Source organism: Erpetoichthys calabaricus, chromosome 4 (genome assembly GCF_900747795.2).
Source record: "Erpetoichthys calabaricus chromosome 4, fErpCal1.3, whole genome shotgun sequence".
NCBI classification, from domain to species: Eukaryota; Metazoa; Chordata; class Cladistia; order Polypteriformes; family Polypteridae; genus Erpetoichthys; species Erpetoichthys calabaricus.
Genome location: NC_041397.2, coordinates 87,195,580 through 87,217,298, shown reverse-complemented (window position 1 = coordinate 87,217,298; position 21,719 = coordinate 87,195,580). Strand labels below are relative to the sequence as shown.

Here is a 21,719-nt window from a genome sequence, read left to right as displayed (position 1 = left end):
GTGTTTGAAGCTCTTAAGCTGTGAGGCGCCTATCACGCCTACTGGTGACCCTCAAAAACTTCTTTCAATTTCCAATTGTCTTTGTATAGTGTAGGAAACTACTCACTGACACTTTGATTTTCTTTGCAATTTCTCTAAATGAAAGGCCTATACCTCTAAGGGTAATCATGCTCTGTCTCATTTCATTTGTTAATTGCCATTTTCTTGCAATTGTCACTGGAATTTACAACTTTCTACAGTGTAATATTGACCAAGTAGTACTTCAGAGGGTGTAGTTGCACAGACTGTTCCAACTCTGCTTTAAGACAGACAGTGAGTTTTTAAGTAATCAACAGAAGTTGGAACACCTGTACAAATTGTTTGCTTCAACTTGCAAGGCTTATTTTACTTTAATTGCTGCAGAACATTTGTAGGTTGTAATCCATTAATTGTTACCTGAAGAAGGCCCATTTGTAATATTCTGAAATTTTCTTTTGTTTCAGTTTTTGCTAACTTATGTATGTGTGTATATATATATATATATATATATATATACTGTATATATATACACACAAATATACTGTATATGTATGTATTGCATATACAGTGGTGTGAAAAACTATTTGCCCCCTTCCTGATTTCTTATTCTTTTGCATGTTTGTCACACAAAATGTTTCTGATCATCAAACACATTTAACCATTAGTCAAATATAACACAAGTAAACACAAAATGCAGTTTGTAAATGGTGGTTTTTATTATTTAGGGAGAAAAAAAAAATCCAAACCTACATGGCCCTGTGTGAAAAAGTAATTGCCCCCCTGTACCTAATAACTGGTTGGGCCACCCTTAGCAGCAATAACTGCAATCAAGCGTTTGCGATAACTTGCAATGAGTCTTTTACAGCGCTCTGGAGGAATTTTGGCCCACTCATCTTTGCAAAATTGTTGTAATTCAGCTTTATTTGAGGGTTTTCTAGCATGAACCGCCTTTTTAAGGTCATGCCATAGCATCTCAATTGGATTCAGGTCAGGACTTTGACTAGGCCACTCCAAAGTCTTCATTTTGTTTTTCTTCAGCCATTCAGAGGTGGATTTGCTGGTGTGTTTTGGGTCATTGTCCTGTTGCAGCACCCAAGATCGCTTCAGCTTGAGTTGACATACAGATGGCCGGACATTCTCCTTCAGGATTTTTTGGTAGACAGTAGAATTCATGGTTCCATCTATCACAGCAAGCCTTCCAGGTCCTGAAGCAGCAAAACAACCCCAGACCATCACACTACCACCACCATATTTTACTGTTGGTATGATGTTCTTTTTCTGAAATGCTGTGTTCCTTTTACGCCAGATGTAACGGGACATTTGCCTTCCAAAAAGTTCAACTTTTGACTCATCAGTCCACAAGGTATTTTCCCAAAAGTCTTGGCAATCATTGAGATGTTTCTTAGCAAAATTGAGATGAGCCCTAATGTTCTTTTTGCTTAACAGTGGTTTGCGTCTTGGAAATCTGCCATGCAGGCCGTTTTTGCCCAGTCTCTTTCTTATGGTGGAGTCGTGAACACTGACCTTAATTGAGGCAAGTGAGGCCTGCAGTTCTTTAGACGTTGTCCTGGGGTCTTTTGTGACCTCTCGGATGAGTCGTCTCTGCGCTCTTGGGGTAATTTTGGTCGGCCGGCCACTCCTGGGAAGGTTCACCACTGTTCCATGTTTTTGCCATTTGTGGATAATGGCTCTCACTGTGGTTCACTGGAGTCCCAAAGCTTTAGAAATGGCTTTATAACCTTTACCAGACTGATAGATCTCAATTACTTCTGTTCTCATTTGTTCCTGAATTTTCTTTGGATCTTGGCATGATGTCTAGCTTTTGAGGTGCTTTTGGTCTACTTCTCTGTGTCAAGCAACTCCTATTTAAGTGATTTCTTGATTGAAACAGGTGTGGCAGTAATCAGGCCTGGGGGTGGCTACGGAAATTGAACTCAGGTGTGATACACCACAGTTAGGTTATTTTTTAACAAGGGGGGCAATTACTTTTTCACACAGGGCCATGTAGGTTTGGATTTTTTTTCTCCCTAAATAATAAAAACCATCATTTAAAAACTGCATTTTGTGTTTACTTGTGTTATATTTGACTAATGGTTAAATGTGTTTGATGATCAGAAACATTTTGTGTGACAAACATGCAAAAGAATAAGAAATCAGGAAGGGGGCAAATAGTTTTTCACACCACTGTATATATTACATTTTAAAGTATAATGTTGTACTTATTGTATTCATTGTCTGTTTTGTCTGTTGTTGGTATTATATCACTAGTTTATAAAAGACACGCAAGTAAGAATTTCATTGTATTTGAAATACTGCGGGTGGCTGGCTCCCTGCCCGGGGTTTGTTTCCTGCCTTGCGCCCTGTGTTGGCTGGGTTTGGCTCCAGCAGACCTCCGTGATCCTGTAGTTAGGATATAGCGGGTTGGATAATGAAAGGATGGATGGATGTATTTGGAATACATGACAATTAACTTGAACTAGACAGTGACAAAGTCAGCATTTGATCCAAAATAAGTACACTTGCAACTCTATCCATTACATTACCTTACTGCTGCTATTAAAAATCCTACTGAATGCAAGACATATAGAAAACAAGTCTTATGCCATTTTGTCACTTAAATAATTTATTAAAAGCTCTGCTTGGATTAGGGAAATTAATGCTGAAACATCTCAACAAAACAACACAGAATTAGTTCTTGCATCTAGTGGGAAAATGGTTAATTGAAATAACGAGCAGAAATAACGAGCAGGTATTCTATTTATGCTATTTGATATCATGTAGCAACAATTGTTCTATTTATGCTATTTGATATAATGTAGCAACAATTGTTATTCTCCCAGTCTTACTGAACAAATGAATAATCATGACTAAACACATGGAAAATAAGGTAAAGAAGTAAAATAATAATAGACACATACATATTATAATACACACCCATACACATACATGAATATTAGTAGACACCCAATAAATAATAAAATCTATCATTCAATTTATCAAAAGGTTTCATCTCAGAAAGTATAGAGAAATTTTCTCAAAAGTGATATGCTTTTGGGACTTTAGTTATATCTGAAAAATAAATGATATTTCCAATTTCTCTCATGATTACAAAGTTAACCTCTTTTAACCTGCGTGACTTTACTGTGCAGGTGAGAGAAACAGAGATGTTTCATTCTTTTCTACTGTGAGTAACGTGCCAGGATATAAGTAGAGCAATGTAGTATCAGTACAGGCCTGGTTTATGGTCATTTCCTATTTTACTCTTAGTGTTACTATATATGTGTTGCAAAAAGATGAAACCAGATATCAAAGTAAATGGAGTAAAGATTCTTTTGATCACATAACCTCTATAAGCCCATGCTCATTGCCTGATTTACACTGACATTTATATGCAATTTTGTATATATTACTCTTATTACAGGTCTTTCTTAGGTTATATATTGTTTTACTACTTACCCTTTGCCATGTGTGAGATACTGTGCAAGTAAGCACTTTATTCTGTTGTCACATATAAGTTATTAACTTACAGTGAAATAAATTAGGAGAAAAGAATTTGAAAAAGCAAAACAGAAATAAAACAAAAAAAGATTAAACACTGTTTATTGTGCTTGGCATAGCAGGCTTAAACTAATATTGTACCTGTGTGCGTTCTGCGATGTGCTTTCAGATGGGAGCTCTTTGTGTACACCTTATTGCAGCCTTCAAAGTCACATCGGTGTATGCGCCGCTTCTTAGAGTCAGGTGACTCTGACCTTCTCTGCCGTCTCGTGCTCTCAATACTGAATGGAGAAATGGAACTGAAAATAAAAAGAGCATTTGTAAGGATTACATCATTTTTGCATATATTCGATGCAAAATCATTCACCTACATTTCATCTCCAAGAACAGCATTTTCAAATGATCCATGTGTGTTATTTCTAAATCCACTTTTGATATTTTCTTTTCTTAGCATGTACTTCTGGAGAACTCTCTTGAACCCATTGTGCACTGACCAGTATTTAACAGATGTGTTTACACTTCATAGCAAAATCCTGTAATGGTGATAAATTCAAATGTAAATGAGAATGTCTGCAGTACATCTGTTTTGTCTAAGGCATCATTCATGGTATCTAAGAAAAGCAATGTTTGAATCGCTCAAGTAAATTATTTCCTTATGTATTTGAAGAATTTTAAAATTCTCATAAACATTTCTAATAATTGTTCACTTAAAACCCTTACCAACCAATGGCACAGCATGAACATTTTGTTGTTAAATCATTACAATTACTGGTTATTTAATTGACAGTATTTGTATGGTATTTGTGTTGTTTTCTGCATACATTGCTTTAAAAGAATTCAATGAGTACTAAGAAAGAAAACAGGGACAGTACACAGAGGCTTTATTGAGGAGTATTTATTATTTTAATAAAAACACCCATTTGAACATTCTGCTGTTAATCCCATGGATAACAGCCCTAAATCACCTGCCACAATTCACTTTGTTCTACGTTTTTGCAGACCATAACAACCTTTGCTTCTGTTCTATCCATTATTGCTGCCACAGTTCTTCAGTCTTGCAGTATCATCCATGTCTAACCCCATCCCTCCCTATACAGGAGTCTCTTTCATACTCACCTTCACATCAGCCTAGGGGCCCACCTCTGGCAAGTGCAATCCCTTAATTCTATGCTACCAATTGCGAACATTCCTTCTGCTGCTTAATGCAGGCAGCATATCTACCATAACACTACCTTGTAAGTTGAGAATTTATTATGGATCAGATGCTGAGATCTGGTACTATGACACAAATATCCAGCTTCTTTGGATGTGAATATTAATACATGATACAACAAATATATGAAACATAGCAAATAAACTTGAAGTACAACATGGTAATTATGATAAGAGTTGACTGTTGTCTTGTTAGCATATTGTTAGCATTCATTGTGTTTGCTACATTCTGAAGTGAAGAAGCTTGTCTATGCAATAAGCGTGCAATTTTTATTATGCTAATTAAATAATAAATATTGTTTTAACTTTGCATTTTTCTAAATTGGAATACCATACTGTTAAAAGACATCTCTATTTCTAGACTGAATGTTGTTGAGGAATTATAGTGCAGAATGAAAAAAACAAAAAAAAAAAAAAAAAAAAACTGGGGTAAAACCACAATAATATGATGAATAGCAAATAAGTTGTAAAACTGGCAGATGTGTTGTGCTGTTTTGGCTGCATGCTATTAATGTATGCTTTTATATGTATTGGTATAACAATTGGATTTTTAGCGCTTAACATTTGGACCCTCACTCATGCTCAGCAGCTGAAAAAAAATGCCCACCTATCAGCAACTTAAGCATTACAGATCTTACTGCAGGTTCATAGTGTACAAGCACTGTTGTAATTACAGTTCTGCATTCAAATAAATTATTTTATAAGCAGATGCTACAAAAAAATTACAAGGAGCAAAACAACATATGCTCTTCAGATGACAGATATTCTTGTGCTATCTCAAATATTCTGTTCATTGCAGATTACCACCATTAAGGCAGGTAACAGAAAATACGTAAATATTAAACCATGGGCTATCTGGGTTCATGTCCCAGGTTCTCCCAGCATGGAGTTTGCAAAGCACGTTGAGTAGTGGGAAAAGCGCTATATAAATAATTATTATTATTTATTATTATCTGCTCTATTATTATTTATTATGATTTGGTCTGAGCTTTTTTTGACTAAAATAACCAAAAACAGATGTCACATTATATTAAATACTCTCTGCACAACCCTGGGCACTCTGGCTGTGCACTTGTGTTGTCAATCTTCAAAAGACATTAAAAAAGGCTGTAACAAAAGAAGCCCTACACACTTCAAAAGAAAATGAAGAAATGGGACAAAAAAAAACAAAAAACCTCAGGAGCATCACACAAATTAGTATGAAGAGCACACACTCAGACACAAACAAGAAACTATAGAGTATCAAGAGGCCTTATGTTCATACCACCAGAGAAAAAAGGGATACAAAAACTCAATTATACACAAGTGTACAGGAAATAAAGAAATAAGATATCAGTCTTACAACAGAATTCCAGAAACAAATGTTATGTGCAGCAGGAAAGGAAAACAAACAAAAAGAGCACTAGTAAACATGAAAAGAAAGAAAACTGACATGGACAGAAACTTTAAACAAACTGATAAATGATTGAAGACGTTCAGGTAAAAATTAAGATCAGCCTGATTCTGAAGACACAGAATCTCTGTAATAATAAGTAGAGGAATCAATAAGTAATTAAACTGATAAATAAACAAACTAAGTAATTGGCCACTAGTACTTTAAATTTGAACATGCCTTACATATATGAAAATGTATTTATGCTTTAAGTACAAAACAATGCTTTCATAGAATTTAAAAATAAAATGAAATCTGCAAAAAAATTTGCTCAACCAAAGCAAAAAGCACTAAACTGTTACATAAAGCAAATAAAATTGTATATTACTTTTACACTTAGTGCTGCAAACAGTTGTGTAATGGATATTTTACACATGTTTAATAGATCTTTCAAAAACATTTTGGTAACACTTTAGTTTAGTTAGTGCAAAAATGCATCTTTTCCCACTTTACTCAAGTTTTCTAGGTGCTATTAAGGCCAAAAGAATCCTTTATTATGGCATTAACATAACAACATATAAGTAAAAGACACATTTTGACAGTACCTAAAATAAAATATTACAATTTTTTGTATGATTTAAATGCCTATAAAAAGTATTCACATTTTATTATGCAACACTGAATCACAGTAGTGATCACATAGCAGTGGACTTTAAAATTCAAGAATGCTATTCAGTCCTCACCACTGACTCACTCCGTGTCTCAAGTCGCTTACTGCACTGTATTTGTGGTTCAACTGAAAGAAAAATACAGTAGATACACATGAACAATTGTACTATTTTTCTGAAATTATAAAGCAATTTCAGGCAGGATTTAATTAATGAAAAGTGCTATACTGTATACCAAATGTATTTTTATTCATTCTAAATCTCTTTAACAACATGTCGTAATGTAAAAGAATGTAATTCACATATAAATCCCCCCAAAAAAAATACATTGGTGTAGTAAAATATTTTTACACCAGGGGTCAGTAGATACCGCAAAGATAAATTTAAAAATAGGCATGTATAACTGCTGAACACAAAATAAACACCCAAATGAAATAACACAATGACCATTCAATCCAAATAAAAAGTTAAAGGAAAGGCAAATTACAGAATAAGACCTACAGTAAACCAGTGGTGATACCCTACTATCAAGGATGGTGCCCTTTAAATTGTATGTTTATTATTTCTGTCTACCCTATAAGATACTAAGATCACAATTTATGGGTTTAACTTGCCATATTCTTTATTTTTAAATGAAGTGGCAAACAAAGAATAGACAGAAGCAGCAACTGCAATCTTTCAATACATTGTAAATTCAAAAGAAAACTAATTGACTTCTAATACTTTGCTCATCTTCTACAACACATCTAAAAATACACTTGATAAAAGCCACATGTTACTGATTCTTGAGCTGTGTAAGCAAAATACGGAAATAAAATTAACCAGAGTTGGAGGCAATAAGCCGGGAGTGAGAACTGTCTAGACACTTGAGGTGAGAGATGCTACATGCATGTATGTGTGGTTTGTAAAAATTCTCCTCTCTTGAACGACTTTCAAGAGTTCAAAATTATATCAGTGTTTCTTTCAAACGGCAAAGGATGCAAATGCATTTTTATCAAATTGTGCCAGCTAAAGTGTGAACAGACCAAACTGAAATTTTCTGTCATACAATGTTTGTTGTTAGAGTGCAGGTACTGCTTGCAAAAACTATGCTCTGCCTTATTTTTGAATCTTGGTTATTGCTATAAACTTCTGGTTGAGGTTGTAAAGAGTTTGAGCCTATGTTGACAGCAATGAATACAAATCAATAAACAAACTTTGTTGAGAATCAATTTTATACCTGTGCACAATGAAACAACATTGGCACTTTACAGCTACCCATGTATTTAACTATTTGTTTTATACCTGGGGGTGGAAGCCAGATGGAAAACTGAGAGAACATGCAAAGGCCACACAGAAGACAGCCCAGTCTGAAACATAACAATAGCTTGGGTTTCAACACTAGCTGCACCACCTTATTATTTATACAGACTCTTAACTTAAAGCCCAACTTTTCACGGCAAAAATAATAAGATGTTTTGCATAGAAAACAAGAATACAATAAAAATGTACAAAAAGTAGGCATAAAAGATTATATAAATACAGGATTAATCACAGTGTAACAATAGGATATTAGGTGGAGCCTGTTAAAGCTATTACTTTAAGTAATAATAATTAAAAAAAAAAAAAAAAACACGCTATTTATTTATTAAGAGTTCACTGATATTAAGAGCTCCTGAATGACATTTCAAGAGACGAGTCTTCTAAAAATCGGGAATAACACATAAAAACTGATGATTGGACAGCATTTAATACAATACTGTGTAAGCTTACAAATATACTTTTTTTGTATCATTTCCTTTTAATAAGGATCTCTGCAGCATTCTTACTGACAGGTTTTACATATTTTTCCTACAGGCAGACTGATTTATGTGCCCACATCTTGATAAAAGAACTGGGATCTTCACTGTTACAAATCACAAATAAGTTTTCAGACTTTTTACACTGACCTTAGCCTCTATAGGGATTGTACTTCCCCCTCTCGCCCCCAGCCCCCCTCTGATGCAGCCTTTTGGCCGCCCACGTTATCTTCTGTATGTAATGTCCCTCTGAGGCAACACCACTAAGGCTGTTGCAAAATGTTGCCAGCTTATCTTGCATAACACCCTGTTGGCTAAGCAAACACCATGCCCTGCTGCTTATTTTAACTTCATTTAGGAGCCTGTTCAAGTGTAGACTCTATTGAAGGATTTAAAGCTCTGCAAGAGCCAATATTTTTGAAGCTATACTGTACATATTTATTTTATGTCTACATTCTTTTTCTGCACTGAAGTGTTTGTGGTTTTGACCACTGAAATTTAAGTTTTCCAATGAAGAATTACAAAACGAATGATATACTGAGCATTGTCATTGTTATTGGAAGGTGGGGGTTGAAACAGAAAGAGAGGGAGAGAGATAGCTTCCTTATTTCTCTGAGCTAATAGGCTCAGTTCATCCTCAAAGCAGCTATGTTTAAGGTCACCAACTTTGATTAGAAAAAGGAAAAACCCTTCGGTCTCCATTTCTTTACTTGTAAATATACGGAAAGGATCCAATGATTACAAGGTGAATTAAAAAAAAATGTATCAGTGCCACCAAAAACACTTCCAGATGCTTAAAAATCTGGCTTCCGAGATTGGTAAGCTTGCCTGAGTTTAAAGATAAGAAACGAACAGCCTGTACTCTATACTAATTTTAAGGTCACACACTTCATACCCAAGGTCAGATGACAAACTAAAGTAATACAGCAAGACATGGCCTAGACATCTAATATAGTAAATCCAATATATATATATATGTCACGCGAAACTTAGTGACCCCAGTAGGGCTGCTCTGCCGGACTACATCTCCTGGCATGTCCTGTTGGTTTCCTACTGTGCACCAACATCCAGGGCTGCTGCCATCTAACGTGCTGGAGGAATAAAACACCTCCAGAAAAGTCTTTCTTTTCCAGTGGGCTGTCTGTCCATCCCTTTTGGTTCTTCCTTCTGGGTCTGATCCCTTCTTCCTCCCTGGCCGGGATGCCTATATGCTTGTTGGGAGCCTCCCCTCTGGGTAAGGAACCATCCCCTTTTCTGGCCAGGTTGCTCATCCAGCCCATGTGGCATCTACAAAATATTATATATATATATATATATATATATATATATATATATATATATATATATATATACATTTATATATATATATATATATATATATATATATATATATATATATATATATATATATATATATATATATATATATATATAAAAATAGATATACACACATACATATATATATATATATATATACATATACATATATATACATACTTTATATATGTATATACACACACACACTATAAGGATGAAAGTATTGGGACCCAACTCTTAATGATAGAATTCATGTTTTTCAAATCAGACCCGTTGCCACAGGTTTATAAAATCAAGCACCTAGCCATGCAGTCTCTTTTTACAAACATTTGCGAAACAAAACGGTTGTTCTGGAAAGCTCAGTGACTTCAAGCGTGGTACTATGAAAGGATGCCACATCTACAATAAGACGGTTTGTGAAATTTCATCCCTGCTAGATATTCTATGGTCAACTGTAAGTGGTATTATTGGAAAGTGGAAATGTTTAGGAACAACAGCAACTAAACCATGAAGTGGAAGACCACGTAAGACCAAGTCACAGAGCGGGGTCAACGACTGCTAAGGTGCATGGTGCGTAAAATTTACCAATGCTCTGCTTATTCCATAGCTGAAGATTTCCAAATTTCCACTGGCATTAACTGTGTGGCGGGAGCTTCATAGAATGGGTTTCCATGGCTGAGCAGCTGCATGCAAGCCTCACAAAGTCCAAAGCCAAGCGTCGAATGGAGTGACAAATCACGTTTCCTTGTTTGGCAATCAGATGAGAGAATATGGGTTCAGTGGATGCTGAGAGAACGTTACCTGCCTGACTGGTTAGTCTTTACTCTTTTTATTCATTCAAGTGTACCTTATGTGTAACATTCTTTTAAAATTCTGTGTTCTGATGTATTTATTTTTTTGCTTTATCTTGCAGCAAAATTAAAATGAGACACAAATACTAAGGCAGGCAACATCTAGTCAACTAACTTAGTACTCGTTAAAAAAAAACCCAGAGGTTTAAATATTTACAAAACACTAAAGTGAAAAAGGTTACATGATGGTCCAATGGTTAGCACTGCTGTCTCGTGGAATCAGTGTCCTGGGATCAAATCTTGCACACAGTTTTTGCAGATATAGAATTTTCACATCCAACTTGTGTTTGAGTAAGTTTTCTCTGGCTATTCCACTTTTCCTCCCACATTCCCAAAGGCTAGGTAGTCATATTCATTGGTCATTATGCACTTTTCCCCATGTATTTCCAAGTGTGTTTGTGTATTGTACATAAGCGACCCAGAAATGAGCCAACTTCCCATTCAGGACTGTTTCCTGCCTTGGGCCCAGTGCTGCTCCTGTAGGCAAAGACGAATGAATTTGATTAAGGGGGTGGGGACAGATATAAAAAATATAAAAACAAAAGGGTGAGACATGGTAATTACTAATTGACAAAACATTTGATTAAAAACACACTATGCAGAGTGTTTAACCAACATCCTTGCTAGATGGGTATTACAAAGGTAAAGATGGTTGGATTAATGTATGATTATCATCGAAAACTATGTTTGTGCTTAATATTCTCTTTTAGTTTTCAGAATTTACTTCCTAGCTTCATTAATTTCTTCTGAGCAGATTAACTTAAAAATGGCAAACAACTAGCATGTGTCCAAGGAAGGTTCTGACACTCTATTTTACTTCACTTTCATCTGTTCATTATCAAACAGGTGCTTTGATAAAGACATAATGAAAGAAACAACACTGAAAATATAAACAAGTAACAGCAGAAAATGAAAGCTGCTTCTTCTGTTACAAAGTATTATTATCTGTGATAGTTGTAGAATAAGAAATAATGAAAAAATTCAAAGTGAAAAAAATATTTATTTACAAAATTTAAAACAACAAAAGGATATAGAGTTTCAGGGGAAATAGAAAAGTAATGAGAAGTGCGACGTTTAAGCTATCTGGGTAGCTGTATTTTACAAAATACTCAAAGGATAAAATGTGACTGATAGAATATTATGTCCCATAAATTGTTCAATCTTCAACCTGCTAAAGACAAACTGGAACTTAAGGTATGTTGGTGAAAAAAATGGCAAATTTGGGTGTATTTAGATTTCTTTGTAAAGCACATTACAATACTGCTAGATCAGAAAAGCACTAGATTAAACAGGATTGTTTCATTTGAGTAGCAATCATAAACTAATTATTAAACCTCAGTATGTTCTACTATGTGATTGCAGAACCTTCTGGGAACACATGCTGAGCAATTCTAACACACACAGCTCTGTGTATGTGTATTATAACGTTAACAATACATGTGAGGTAAGTGACAATATAGATGCATAATTTTTACCCAAAAGCTAGGATGACCTCTTGCTCTTAGACAGCCTGATGATTTAAAATATGACAAATAATTTGGATCAATAGTTTCCACTTAATTTTCTTACATTAACTATTAGGCATGTGACCTGTTGAAGACAGATAATAGAATAAATTTAACACTTTTATGCTTCCTATCTTCAAATACAATACAATACAATTTATTTTTGTATAGCCCAAAATCACACAAGAAGTGCCGCAATGGGCTTTAACAGGCCCTGCCTCTTGACAGCCCCCCAGCCTTGACTCTCTAAGAAGACAAGGAAAAACTCCCAAAAAAAAAACCTTGTAGGGAAAAATGGAAGAAACCTTGGGAAAGGCAGTTAGTTCAAAGAGAGAACCCTTTCCAGGTAGGTTGGGCGTGCTGTGGGTGTCAAAAGAAAGGGGTCAATACAATACAATACACAGAACAAATCCTCAATACAGTATAAAAATAAAAATTTTAGAAGTACAGAGCAGACTCTAAATGTGACTCTCAGTGTGCCTCCCAAGCCTTAACTCCTTCCCATGTTGTGGATACTTGTACTTCCTTTTTCGAATGCTTCACCAAAGCTGAACTGACCAATCAGATTGCTCAGAGAGACTGGACACACATAGAACTTAGTGTTTTATTATATAGTTGATAATTCTATGCTAATCAGGAATGTTTATTGTTCTTCAAATAATAATAGTGTAATAATTGAGTAACACTGTGTTACAAAATTGAACAGTTACAATGTTAATTATTTTTCCCATTAAAACGTTAAATTTGTTAATTATTAAAAGCTACAGAGATTAAAATAATGAAGATGTGTTATTCAAACCACTTTCTTAAATACATAAATATATTAATGCAGATCACATGGTTATTGTCCAAAAAGGCAGTACTTTTATCTCTACATATTTTCAGACCATATGTCTTGTAAAGAATTTGAAATACAGTAATCCTTACAAATGTATTGTAAAAGTATAAATTATTAACACAAAATAATACATCAATTTTCCCAGAGGGATGTCAAGGGGTCAGAACTTATCTTAAATACTACACCCCACACAAGTCCCAAGTCTGTTGCAGGGCTCATATTAACACACATGAACAGGCTGGCAATTAAATGATTCCAATCAGCTTAGCAAAATGAATCAATTTTTGCACACACTTGCTAATGAATCATTGACACATTGCCTACAATTACCACTACATAATTTCCAAATAAGTTACATCTAATAGCACATAAAAATGCAAGCTCTTTAAATACCATCATAGACTCCAAAGTTATTCGAGTCATGATTACTGAAGGAAAGAAGCCCAGAATGAAGAATTTTGCTTAAGCCCACTAGTAAATACCCAGTGAAAATGTGAGAAAAATGGAGAAAAAAAAGAAACAAGAGGGAATAATAAATGGCGAAGCCAGGATAAACTAAAATGGGTTTAGCTTTGCCTGTGCATCTTGATATAATTTCTACCAGCAAAGCACAGATGTGGAAAATAAGTAAACTTACTTAAGGAACCACTGAAAGAATGTAATGAGTGGAAGTTTGGTTAATATTACGTACAATGTTTAGCATCAGCTGTGTTTAAATAAACACACAAAGCAATTAAACAGTCTTTATGTTACATAACATCCTTTTATAGTGAAAATCACCTCAAAGCAATTTGCAAGTGTTAACGTTTATGACATTTATTTAAATATATTTCTTCTAAATTAGAAAGTTAAGTGGCTTACTCAGAGCCATGCAGTGAAAAGGTGTTATCACTTGAAATGTAGCACTTCACCATCCCATGTCAGAGCTACTTGGCCACACTGCATTCATTACTTTCTCTGAATTTTGTTTCTGAAGCTTTAAATTCTGCTTACACCATTATGAAAGTTACATAAACGAGAGACTAAACTTAAACTAAACAATAAATGATTAACATTCCCAGTTTAGGAATTATTTATTTTTAAGAACTGCATAAAAACAGGTAGTTGTTTATGATATCATCTATATTTCTTACAGATGCTTCTGAATGTTGAAGAAAAGTACATATTTTTGCTTCTTTTATTTGCATTCTAGTGCACATGTCTTATGTGCTTAAAAATATAGATGGATCAATTTTAAAAAGATTACAAAACTAAATAATATGGAAAAATAAATATTTTGAAAGGCAATAAAACTGAGAATAACGATTGCATCTGTTTAACCTTGTTCAACTCAAATGTTTACACAGAAGGCAAAATTAAAATAAAACAATTACAGAAATGCAAATGTGTAATTTTCATATGCTCAACATGAAGACACAGGCTGTGTAACAATTATAATGCATCAAATATGGAATTTTGATAGATGTCAGTCTACACACTGTATGTGAAGAGCTTCTGACGCCACTTAACTCTTGAGTAAAATCAAGGAAACCAAGATGCTAATTCGTTCCCATGGTGATTTAATCCTAGCTTTTGGAACGCTGCTTTAGAATACAATGATAACCAGTGTGTGGGCAAATCATCCTAAACAAAGCAGAGAGCTCCTTGTGAAAAGTTCCAGTGTTTTATTTTAAAACCTCTCAAGGCATGCCTCCTAAGAGCATTTATATTTTCTGAATAAATGGATAACTCATTTTATAAGTCTAAATGCACTCTTAGATACAAAGCACTGATTCTAATGAAGCCAAAGTTCAGTCTATAAAGCCACTGTATGAGGCTTCTGGGTAAGAAGTCTTGCACCCAACGCCAGAGAGGATTCTTTGAAGTTTTAAGGTGGGGGGTAAAAGGGGGTGTTGAAAGTAACATGCTTCTTCCTATGCATTTAGTATTTTGAAATTTATAATATAATATAATATAATATAATATAATATAATATAATATAATATAATATAATATAATATAATATACTGCAGTAGCTAGGAAAGGTACTCTAAAGATACAAGACGGACCTACTGGTAACACAAGAATATTTTTGCATTATACTTACTGCAAAAAATTCATTCAATAAATGTAATTTACATGTATGAAAAGTTACACTGTAATAATCTTATAATCTGTTACTCTTACCAGTTTTACAGTGATCCCTCGCTATATCGCGCTTCGCCTTTCGCGGCTTCACTCTATCGCGGATTTTATATGTAAGCATATTTAAATATATATCGCGGATTTTTCGCTGCTTCGCGGGTTTCTGCGGACAATAGGTCTTTTAATTTCTGGTACATGCTTCCTCAGTTGGTTTGCCCAGTTGATTTCATACAAGGGACGCTATTGGCAGATGGCTGAGAAGCTATCCAGCTTACTTTCTCTCTCTCTCTCTTGCGCTGACGTAGGGGGTTGTGAGCAGGGGGGCTGTGTGCAGCTGCTTCCTGAAGGACGTGCTGCACGGAGCTTCGCATACTTAAAAGCTCAAAGGGCACGTATTGATTTTTTTTATCTGTCTCTCTCTCTCTCTCTCTGCTCCTGACGGAGGGGGTGTGAGCTGCCGCCTTCAACAGCTTTGTACCGGCGGTGCTTCGCATACTTAAAAGCCAAAAAGCCCTATTGATTTTTTTTTTGACTGCTTGCTTTGCACTCCTTTGAAAAGGAAGATATGTTTGCATTCTTTTAATTGTGAGACAGAACTGTCATCTCTGTCTTGTCATGGAGCACAGTTTAAACTTTTGAAAAAGAGACAAATGTTTGTTTGCAGTGTTTGAATAACGTTCCTGTCTCTCTACAACCTCCTGTGTTTCTGCGCAAATCTGTGACCCAAGCATGACATTCTAAAAATAACCATATAAACATATGGTTTCTACTTCGCGGATTTTCCTATTTCGCGGGTGGCTCTGGAACGCAACCCCCGCGATGGAGGAGGGATTACTGTATATACAAAATGTGCAGGCCTTACATTATACACAATAAGAAAACAGTTAATCAGCAGACTAGTATGAAGGTGTGAGTTCTTTTAAATGGATTGCCTGAGAGATGTGCAGAGACAAACTCATGTTGAAACAGAGAATCAGAATGGGCAGATCAGCTCTGAGGGTTGGGAGCAAACATACTGAAAGTGTCAAAGACAACAAAAGCCCTCACATTTACATACACCAGGATGGTTTACCACAGACATTATATTAAACTTTAATAGAATAGCTTATATTTATAACTAGATGATTACATCCTTAAAATAAAAATAAATATATTTTTACCTGCCAATGACCACAATTAGATGATAGGGAGGAAATTGTTTTTTATTATGTGTTGTATGCCTCCTTAGTCCAGACAGTAATACAACACCAATAAAAGACACATACATACACACAAAGTATGTATAGTATCCAACACGTTATATGTATGTATACAATATATATACATATCTTATATATAAACGTCTAAGGGTGGAAGTGTGTGTGTGTATCTCTGTCCGGCCCGGAAGTGAGAGGTGGAGTCGGGGTAAGAGCTCCACCTCAGAGGAAACTGAAACTCGCTTAGCTGCTAATATACAAGCAAGGCTAGCATGTCGGTAAAACGAAATCTCTGAAGAAAGACACATTCACTTAGCTGCTACACAAGCGAGGCGAGCACGTCTACAAAACGAAACCTCCTAAGAGAGAGACGTCCAGAGTAGTTCCTTTCAATTACCTGACATCTCTACATTTCAATTATTTTCTGTCGATTTCAATAGTTTCTAGGTATTTGTAGCTAGAAATCCACAAAGGAAGAAAATGAGTCACATATCTTAAAATAGTTTTTTTCATTTCCAAATTTTCAACAACCTACCAGGTTTCATCATCAGAGGAAAATGATTAGACATACAGGAATCTGAAAAGCAACACATAGAAAATGAAGGGTGGGTTTGGAAGGGGGGAGGGGATTAATAAATTGGGGTTGGAAGGTGTTGTTTTTTATTACTTGTATGTTTTTCTCCATTTGTGGATCTCTAGCTACAAATATGCAAACTGTATCACAGACTTTTTTTTCCATATACTTTGCTTCCATAACTATCTGCATCCTGTGTTTTAGCCAAATCTGCACCCATCTACACACTTGACCCTGAACTCCTACTTCTTTAAGTTTGATGCCCAACCTCTCATATTCATCTCTCTACTAGTATCCTTTTGTTGCTTCCTCATTTTCCAGCATGTTAGTATAGCACAACCTCCCTTGTTTGAACCCATGTTGACTGTTAGGTAAAACTTCTGTTCTTACCATTTGTTGCTCAAGTTTACCCTTAAAAATGCCTTTCATTAATTTACCTGTGATACACCTAAAGTTTATTGCCCTAAGGTTACTTGGATCTGCCTGATCATCCTTTTCATATAATAGGATAATATTTGCCATTTTCCAGTCCTCTGGAATTTCAACAGATTGCAGTGACTTTCTAAAAATACATGCCAAGGGTTTATATACAGTATGTATTCACTAACCTCTTTAAGAAGTTGAGAATAAATATTACCTTGTCCTGGTGATTTGTTTGATTTCAGGTTTTTTAATCTAAGCAGTACTCCTCTACAATTTCCAAATCTCTCAGTACCTTCTTAGTAGTCCCTGTTACCATGGACAGATTTTACAGCATTTAATTTCCCCTTTACTATTCCTGATACATTTCACCTCCTTGATTGTTGTTTTGGGTCATCTTTCATCTTATCTGCAATATTCCCTTCTGCCTTTTAGCTTCCCTAATATCTTTCTTAATGGTTAACCTCATGCTCTCATATGCTCAAAAGTTTGCATTGGAGTTATTTGTCTTAAAGGCCTTATACAGCTGTTTTTTTTCCTTTGAAGCTTCTTTTTCAACTCCTTATTAATCCACTGTGGAGTTTTCTTTCATTTCCAACTGATTCCAAATTTTCCTCTTTGACTCTACAGCGTCTGTTCAAAATTTGACCTACCAAAGTTAAAGTTAGTCCTCACATATGTGCTCTTCCAAAACACTGAGAATTGTGTTATATTATGGTCACTTGACTTGAGTGCCTACACCCTGAATTCTATACTGGTTATTACAAAATAGTAAATCTAGACATCCCACACACTGGTGCTTTAACATACTGTGTCACTGATTATATCTAAAAACTCCTGCTGTTTTACTCCACTATTTTTAAGGTTAGGCCAGCAGATATTTGGGTAATTAAAGTTCCTCATGGCAATAATATCCCTCTGTAAACTTGCCTTTTTAATATTATTAAAAAGATGTGCATTGAAATTATTGTCTAAATCTACATCACATTCTTAAAGTAAGGCCTCTAATTTTCCTGATAAGAACTGTTCTATTCAAGTAAAATCTTTTACATACTCCTTCTTACTAAGAAAATTCACTAAATACTATCCACTGCTAGTTATTTACTTATTTACTTGTCTGTTTCTACTACTGTTTGCCCCAGACTGGTGCTCTCTTGTTAGATACACATCTACATATTTTGCAGCTCTTTACCGATTTCAAGTCAGCCGTCCACCTGTACTTAAAATAAATGCTTAATTTCTTATTTATGCATATGCCTTTGCACTAGGGATTGGCGGATCGATACTAAAGTATCAATGCTTCCGATCCTGACCTTTTAATTTAAATTGATGTTCACATTAAAAGTGTCAATATTACACATTTTCAATAATATGCAAGTTTATTAGAAGTTATTTTTAAAAAGCATTCGATGGCGAAAAGATGAATTAAATGTGTCAATTATGTAAAACAGGAGTTCCTTCTCTTTCTGCATTTTTTATTGCCCTGTATTCACACTGGCAGTGCTGGGATCCACCAGCCAAAGCAGTGAAGCTGTGTATGTGAGGCAATAGCAGAAAGAAAGTGAAGCATTGTTTGGAGTTATTTTACTCCACTTAGTGATACGTGCCAGAAAACTGAACATTATTGCGGCAACACCATAAACCTAGTAAAATACAAAAAAGTCAGTCACATTGCCAAGCACGTGGAGTTACAACGGAGGCAATCAGAAGACTGCACAGACACTCAGGCTGTAGTCTATTCTTAAAGAAGCTTTCCATAAAGGTAGGCAGTATACTGGCAACTCTGGTATTGTAATCTGATGTAAGGTTGTTGTAATTGTTTGAATAGAAATAAATCAATGTCTGTTTTTAGGATCACATTTACTGTATAGCTTGATGAATGGACATACTTGGAACACATGTTCAAGCTTAATGTATTTATTATGTCCATTAAAAAAAAAAAAAAAGATTACTCGATATTATCTTTAAATCCCATACCCTAGCATTAGACCAGAGAGTCACTTGGACTGTAAAAACAATGCTCAAAGCAGTAGTCCTGAGCATTACCCGGGCAATGGTATGGCTGTGTCTTCTCTTCTCACCTGTAGGCGTGCATAGTAATAATGGCCTCCCGTAAAAAAAATGTTTTTCAGCAGCCCAAGTGTTGCACGCTCTTGACAGTGATATGAGCAGTGACGTTGAAAAGCCTCTCATCAGCAGTGATAACAAAGAGAGTCTGTCTTCAGTCGGTGAAATTGAAACAGTGAAACTGAAAGTGAGTCTGATGAATCCAAAAGCGACGCTCGCTCGGTTTTTGCATCATTATACTGTTTACATTTCCGACTGCATACTTTTAATGTTTTGCACAAAATTAAAATATTATTTTTGAGTCAAAAAATGCAACACTTTTTACATGTTTTTTCAAGAAAAAATGTAATGCTAACACTTGTTTTCCACAGATCATTTGCAAGAACTGAACATGTTTAATAATTTCTGTTAATAAACAAGCAAAGAAGTCTGATCTTTGGCACTAAATGTAATAGTCTACTAATGCAGTGTCTTTAAAATGTCACCTTAGGCCACAGGTTCAACACGCCCTTGACCCTCTGCAGTTTGCATATCAGGAGAAGGTGGGAGCAGAGGATGCCATCATCTATATGCTACACCGATCCCTCTCTCACTTGGACAGAGGTAGTGGTGCTGTAAGAATTATGTTTCTAGACTTCTCTAGCGCCTTCAACACAATCCAACCTCTGCTCCTTAGGGACAAGCTGACAGAGATGGGATTAGATTCATACCTAGTGGCATGGATCGTGGACTATCTTAAAGACAGACCTCAGTATGTGCGTCTTGGGAACTGCACGTCTGACATTGTGGTCAGTAACACAGGAGCGCCACAGGGGACTGTACTTTCTCCGGTCCTGTTCAGCCTATATACATCGGACTTCCAATACAACTCGGAGTCCTGCCATGTGCAAAAGTTCGCTGATGACACTGCTATCGTGGGCTGCATCAGGAATGGGCTGGAGGAGGAGTATAGGGACCTAATCAATGACTTTGTTAAATGGTGCGACTCAAACCACCTACACCTGAACACCAGCAAAACCAAAGAGCTGGTGGTGGATTTTAGGAGGCCCAGACCCCTCATAGACCCAGTGATCATCAAAGGTGACTGTGTGCAGATGGTGCAGACCTATAAATATCTGGGAGTGCAGCTGGATGATAAATTAGACTGGACTGCCAATACTGATGCGCTGTGCAAGAAAGGACAGAGCCGGTTATACTACCTTAGAAGGCTGGCGTCCTTCAACATCTGCAATAAGATGCTGCAGATGTTCTATCAGACAGTTGTGGCGAGCGCCCTCTTCTACGCAGTGGTGTGCTGGGGAGGCAGCATTAAGATGAAAGACGCCTCACGTCTGGACAAACTGGTGAGGAAGGCAAGCTCTATTGTTGGCATGGAGCTGGACAGTTTAACATCTGTGGCAGAGCGAAGGGCGCTCAGCAGGCTCCTATCAATTATGGAGAATCCACTGCATCCACTTAATAGTATCATCTCCAGACAGAAGAGCAGCTTCAGCGACAGACTGCTGTCACTGTCCTGCTCCACTGACAGATTGAGGAGATCGTTTCTCCCCCAAACTATGCGACTCTTTAATTCCACCCGGAGGGGTAAACGTTAACATTCAACATTATACATAGTTATTGTCTGTTTTTCACCTGCATTGTTATCATTCTTTAATTTAATATTATTTATTGTATCAGTATGCTGCTGCTGAAGAATGTGAATTTCCCATTGGGATTAATAAAGTATCTATCTATCTATCTATCTATCTATCTATCTATCTATCTATCTATCTATCTATCTATCTATCTATCTATCTATCTATCTATCTATCTATCTATCTATCTATCTATCTATCTATCTATCTATCTATCTATCTATCTATCTATCTATCTTTTTGATGTCCTCACATATTGTAAGTTTTTTAAGATTAACCATTCATGCAAGACAACACTCTGCATCAGTATTGGTATCAGTATTGGCAATACAGGCCTCAGTATCACCTGGTATCGGATTGAAAAGAAAGTCAACTATCACCGATCACTATGTGGTACTCTACTATATAGTATGAGTGCAATATAGTGGTCTATTTAAATATTCTTTATATACCTTAACTTCTTCCCACTAAGGAATCACTATTACTTTTAACTATTCATTGCTACAGTGCCGTTTTTTTTTTTCATTTATGGACTGGCTGGTTTCAGCAACTGTTTTCTGTGCTTTCTGTCCTCACCAATGCTAGTTTTGAATAAAACTAACCTTTTCAAATGCTTTTCCAAATACTAAGCTACCTTTGCTACTGTA

General features: G+C 35.7%; 1 protein-coding gene across 1 annotated transcript in view; it reads right to left on the bottom strand.

Moving 5' to 3' along the window:
• Nucleotides 1-21,719, bottom strand: part of klf12b (Kruppel-like factor 12b) — a 312,355-nt gene that overhangs the window by 25,032 nt on the left and 265,604 nt on the right. Inside the window, exon 5 of the mRNA XM_028799610.2 lies at nt 3,658-3,815. Within this exon, the coding sequence (XP_028655443.1) occupies nt 3,658-3,815 (158 nt within the window). The remainder of the gene's footprint in view (nt 1-3,657; nt 3,816-21,719) is intronic.